Raw genomic sequence first — 6,077 nt, 5'->3', positions numbered from 1 at the left:
AACATTCAATTTCAAGAAGTTCACAGGTTTTCTTTTTCTGTGTAGAATAGAATATTGTATAGTTAGCTAAAGCCAACTCAGGGGTGTAGACAGAAAAGGCTTTCAACTCCAGCCATGCCTTGGGAACCTGCATGCAGCTCTCACCACTAAGCTACCCACCATGGAGAAAATTCCTCTCAGAAATTTTTAAGCCCATGGTTTATCAGGAGAGGCCTAAGTGTCATATGTTGTTACAATAAAAAGTTTGTTCCCAAAACTGGGAATTCAAGTAATCACAGCTCACTAGAATAACCGAAAACTTAACCTTACGCAGCAGGCTAGTTACTTTTTCAATTAAACACTCACAAAAAGTTACACAATTCCATGCTCAATCGTCTGCAAGTCTTTGAATTCAGGAGAACAATGAAGCCATCTAAGGATCTGCGCTGTTACAACCATGTGACTGTAACTGCCTTTTAAATCCATGCTCAAGGGTTCTAAGAGGAAGTAGTCCAAGGTGGATCCAAGGACATAACTGTAAACCAGCCTCCAGCTGAGAATGTGTTCCAGACCCATTGTGGGCAGTGTTACCAATATTCCCAAGTCCACCATATGGCATGCAACTAGAGTTTATCTTGCGCTTTTGTGGATTTTAAAGCCAAAAATCCTCGGCACATACTCCACTGTTGGCTTCACCGGCTTCATGTATGGGTACGTCATCAAAAAAAGATGTGGGAAAGTCGTCCCAAAATAAGCTCCATCAATGTCTATGTTTCGGTCAAGTATACCAAAACCTTATTTGAACTCTCTCGATGGGAACTTCCACTCACTCGAAATTAAGTAGAATTAAAATAAAAAAGCAAATCAGCACATAAGGATACTGCCTTGGTACTTTGATCTCGGGTAGTACACATCCTCACACTTTGGACAGTAAATCTTCACGGTGGTGGTGCGAGGAATATCGGATTGACCAACAGGTAAGCAGGGCTGGCCGGAGCAGTATACTCTTGGACATCTACCAAAATCCATGTTTTTGTATTTTTCCAACTGCAAAGTTCCCAAATAACAGTTGTAGATCAAATTGTGTGCATAACAGCCAGCTAGTTACACTCATCATACTATTTCGCCTTACCATTGCATTCATGCCTTTGCTTGTAAGAATATATCGGACGTGAATCAGCCCATACAACATTTCCGCAGCAGACTCCACCATTTCATTCTGCTCATCAGTAAGCATGTCAACTGGAAAACAACAAGAAAGACAACCTTAACATGAGCGTGTTCTATTAGTCAAATGATAAATAAGCCCCATCTCTTGACCCCTTTCTGGAACATGAAACAACGGAAGTAAATAGCACGTGTTCTGTAACGGTGCTAAATTAATCATTATCATGTTGGAAGTTATGAACTCAAATTCAGTGGCATTAACTCATTAATGTTGTTCTTTTAATCAAACATTCAGTTGATAACTTTGCTTTTTTGAGACCCCATTCCTACCTTACTGGTTGCAATCACTTTATCAGCTTCACAATCTAAGTCAATTTTGGGTGTCATCATAAGTACGTTTTACGAGTCCTCTTATCACAGATGGGCTTACCAAGGCCATTAAATCAAACAGAGGTTTGGCAGACTATATGTCAGGAAAGACTGGTCTGGACTCCTTAAAATGCATGGTGTGTGTACCTGTTCATTGGGCTTCAAACTCCTAGTAGAACTGAAACTTGAGTTTACACATGTGCCTCTCAGAATGTGCATGCATTGCAGTTGCCCTCAAATTAATCAATCACATATACAATAATGACAAAAAGAGATTAAAGCATAAACCAACAAATCCCAGTCTTCCAACCTTTTTAAATAAACCATAGGATCATTCATATCTCTTGGCTAGCCATGTACTTGAGCATAAGAACTACTCTTTGCACAGCTTTTCATCATATGAACTGCTACTGATTTCTTGGACTTCAAGCATCCAGATTCCAAGGCAAGGATTTGAAAACTTCACACTAACTGTTCACACTTCCATGCTTCAGTAGCTGTCTTATCGTGGTAAAAACTTCCACAGGTTTAGACATTTCTTGTATTTTTCAAATCCTCTACCCGTGTGCCTGCCACCTCCTACAGCATATATGGGCTTACACATAAGCCCCTTACAGAACTTAAGAATTTTCCGGTGCTTCAAACTTGACATTTTGAGTCACACAAAAGAAGGCTATAACTAGTCAGTAGATTTAATACGGTGCTTGCTCTTGCAAACACATGCAAAACCTGTACCCCATACAGAATCCAGATTCAGCAGTGAGAACTCCTACGCAATACCAATCAATAGAAAAGACAAAAGCAAGAAAATCTCTCACCGTTGGGAGACTCTGCATCCAGAATGAGGTCCAGCGCATACTCATAATAAGGCACTTGACTGCTCAAGCCACTTAAATTAAAGTCATCTTGGATGTACTCATCATCCACCTCGCAAAAAAACTCATTTCCTCTCAAGCCACAAAACCAAGAAATCCAGGAAGTGTCATCTCCATCTGAGCCACTAACATCTGATTCTTCACTGTCTGTCTCTGAGTCTTCCCCTGCATAGACAGAAGAATTACATCTTTGTAAGCCTTGCATCTCATTGCTGGTAGAAACCATTGTCATTACATCAACCATGTTATCTTATAGAATTACAGTGATAAAAATACACAGGAGCGTCTTCACAAAGAGGGATTATTTCACCTACACAACTACATTTTTACCTATAAAAACCTTAGCTAAATATAATGCTCCTGAAGTCCCTATAAAAACCTTATCTTAATAAATGCTCCTTAGCATTCATGGTTAGCCTCCTCTCCCACCTGAAGAACTGCCTGCATCTCTACAAGGAACTACTGCAACTCAACTGCTCCAGCTGCTCAAATGGGCACCAAGCTCATATGAAATTTCTGCTGACTACCAACAGTGGTGAAGCAGCAAACTCCTTGTACAAAGGAGAGACCTCCAAATCCATTACTCTTTTGTATCCCTGGCTATACTATTGAAGATGTAGCATCCTGGGCAACCAACCCATGATAGACCAAGAACTCTCCATTACCATAATCTTCATGCATAAGAACTCATTGGTAAATTAGCCTTTCATGTCATTCATTATACATGAATATTTGAGCATGCATGCTGGCGTATACTTATGTTTCCATGTTTTATGCATATAGGATTCCTCTCATAAAGTTAGTATTGTAAGCAATCTGTTAAAAACCACTGGCCAAATTAAAGCATATGCATGAGTTGACAAAACAGTAGGAGTTTCCTGCTCAAGTCGCATTAGTATTAAATGCCCGGCTTCCATGACCTACTATAAATCAGTATGTCATCCAAGAAGACAACAATCCACTTCCCCAGATATGGATGAAATAAATCCTTCATCATCTGTTGGAAAGTAGCAAGAGCATTAGTCAACCCATAAGGTAAGACCAAAAACTCATAGTGGCCATAGCGCGTCTGAAACGCAGTCTTAGGCACATCTTCAAGTTTAATCCTTATCTGATGATAGCCTGACCGTAGATCAATCTTGGTGAAATACTTAGCACCCTGAAGACGATCCACCAGGTCATCCATCCTCGTAAAGGATACTTGTTCTTGACAATGAGCTTGTTCAAGCCTTTGTAATCCACACAGAAGCGCATACTACCATCTTTCTTCCGTGAGACAGAAGAACGGGAGCGCCCCATGGAGACTTACTTTTTTGTTTTTGTTTTTCGAGCCGGGGTCAGAGACGAGCATGCTCGTCTCTAAGACTTGAGACTTACTAGACTAAACAAAACCCTTATTGAGATACTCTTGCAGTTGCCGAGCAATCTCGTGCTCTTCCTACTGGCTAAACCAATAAGGTTGACGAGAGACGGGATGGCTACCAAGCAATAGCTCAATCTCATGGTCAACGCCCCGTTCGGGTGGCGGACCATCTGGTAACTTGCTAGGAAATATATAATTAAACACTTTTAAAATATCATCCAAAATTTGTTGTTCTTTAGTACAACTATTGCTTGAGATAAAACTACACTCCAAAGCAGATGATCTTAACAAAATTTCAGAATTGAAAAGATCATTGAAACAACAAAAAAACACAGAATTTGGATCAAAAAGAGATTCATATATATCCTCGACCGAAGCCCGAGTCGAATTTACATCAGAAACTGCACGGGGGACATCACCTGGATTACATAGAGTTCACCATCATGAACAAAAGAGAGCTTATGAGACCGATAATCTAACATTATCGTCTTGCTCTTGTCAAAAAACCAAGACATCCCCAAAATCATATCCACCCTGTCAAGGTTCATGATATGGACGTCCAAAGCCTCCCGGTAGTCTTGATTTGGACCTCCAGCCTAGGCACCGTTCGATCCCACACTTCCACGTCTTCACCCCGAGCAAGGTTGACCACATACCGATGATCACTTGCCTCCGTGGGTAGCCAGAGTGTCTGTACCAAACGTGAAGAAATAAAATTGTGAGTAGAACCGTTGTCAAATAGAATCCGCACGCTCTGGCCACCTACAAATCCCTTAACTCTTCTTTGATGACATTATTGTGCATTCAAAGAACAAAGAAGAGCATCGAAAGCACTTGGATATGGTATTTCAAGAATTGCGGAAGCACAAGTTGTATGTGAATGGCAAGAAGAGAGAGTTCTTTTTGTCAGAGATTCACTACTTGGGCCATATAGTGTCCAAATAAGAGGTCAAGATGAACCCAGATACGATCAAGGCTATTATGGAATGGCCAGAGTTGACTAGCGTGCATGCAATTCAAAGTTTCCTTGGCTTATGCTCTTATTACAGAAAGTTCATCAAGTAATTTGCCGTGGTGGCAAGTCCACTACATGGTTTGACAAAGAAAGCCGTGGGATTTCGGTGGGCCAAAGCTGAAAAAGAATCGTTTGAAGCACTAAAGTTTTATGCTGCTAACAAAGGATTAGTGTTGGTTATTCTAGATCTTTTTGTGGATGAAGTTTGAACATGATGGGATTGCATTGGAGCAATCTTGAACCAAGAAGACCATGCTATGGCCTATGAATGTCAAAGACAATACGGAAGCAAATGCATTATCTCGGAGACCCTTGAGCCATGCGATTTCTTTGGATTACCATATGGACTTCACTTTGATGAACGATCCTTATGCTATCAAAAAGGATTTCAAACATGTGTTGGAACAGATTGCAGAATAGAGATTTGGTGACTTTTTATGTCATCAAGAGGGGTTTTCTTAAGATACGAACCCAGGTCATGTATAACACAAGGAATTGAGGCCAAAGTAATGAAAGAGTGCCATGCTCCTCCCTGCATGGGACATAGACACCTTGACTACACTTCAAGCTTTCGAGAGCTACCTTTTATTGGCCTAGTATGAGAAAGACAGTGAGCTTTATGATTCGCAAATGTCTGATTTGTCAGAAGGTCAAGTTTGATTGACAAACACCAGCAGGATTATTGCACCCATTGAATGATCTATGGGAGAATATTGCTATGGATTGGATTGCCAAAGTCACGGAATGATGGTATATGGATCTTTTTCAGGATACCAAGAAGATCAACCATGTGTATCATCAATTGGATCCTTTAGATCATTGGAGGATATATAATGCCACCATGTACAGAGAGTTACCCTCAAAGGAGCCAATCTTGGAAGATCCACCAAGGGTGGAAGAGCCAAAACAAATTGTGTTTCATTCTATGAGAAAAAGAGGAAAGACAGAGGTCAGAAAGTTTCTCTTGGACGTTGAGAATTATTCGCTAGTGCATGTGAAATGGATGCCAGGGAAGTACTTCAAGGACTATCCAGATATACTTCAAGCTTATGAGGACGTGGTTGGTTCAAATAAATGAGAAGTACAAGTATATCAACGTCTCGCGATCAAGACAGATTCAAGAGGGAGGGATTGTACCCCTAGCTCTCTTCAAGCTTATGAGGAAGTGGTTGGTCTGAAAGTTTCTCTTGGACTTTGAGAATTATTCGCTATTGCATGTGAAATAGATGCCAGGGAAGTACCTCAAGGACTATCCAGATATACTTCAAGCTTATGAGGAAGTGGTTGGTTCAAATAAATTTGAAGTACA

At 40.6% G+C, this 6,077-nt stretch overlaps 1 protein-coding gene across 2 annotated transcripts in view; it reads right to left on the bottom strand.

The window, feature by feature from the left end:
• Positions 1-283: 283 nt before the first annotated feature.
• The window catches only part of LOC147628549 (casein kinase II subunit beta-1-like), a 36,304-nt gene continuing 30,510 nt past the window's right edge, over positions 284-6,077 (bottom strand). For both annotated transcript variants that reach the window (XM_086813733.1, XM_086813732.1), the window contains exons 4-7: positions 2,334-2,555; positions 1,112-1,221; positions 861-1,026; positions 284-746 (exon numbers count right to left, since the gene is read on the bottom strand). In XM_086813733.1, the coding sequence (XP_086669859.1) occupies positions 610-746; positions 861-1,026; positions 1,112-1,221; positions 2,334-2,555 (635 nt within the window). In that variant the 3' untranslated portion in view covers positions 284-609. The remainder of the gene's footprint in view (positions 747-860; positions 1,027-1,111; positions 1,222-2,333; positions 2,556-6,077) is intronic.

This window comes from Cibotium barometz, chromosome 19, assembly GCF_041138505.1.
Source record: "Cibotium barometz isolate CiBa-2024 chromosome 19, ASM4113850v1, whole genome shotgun sequence".
Classification (NCBI taxonomy): Eukaryota; Viridiplantae; Streptophyta; class Polypodiopsida; order Cyatheales; family Cibotiaceae; genus Cibotium; species Cibotium barometz.
The sequence above is the reverse complement of the archived record's forward strand: the minus strand, read 5'-3'. Positions and strand labels throughout refer to the sequence as shown.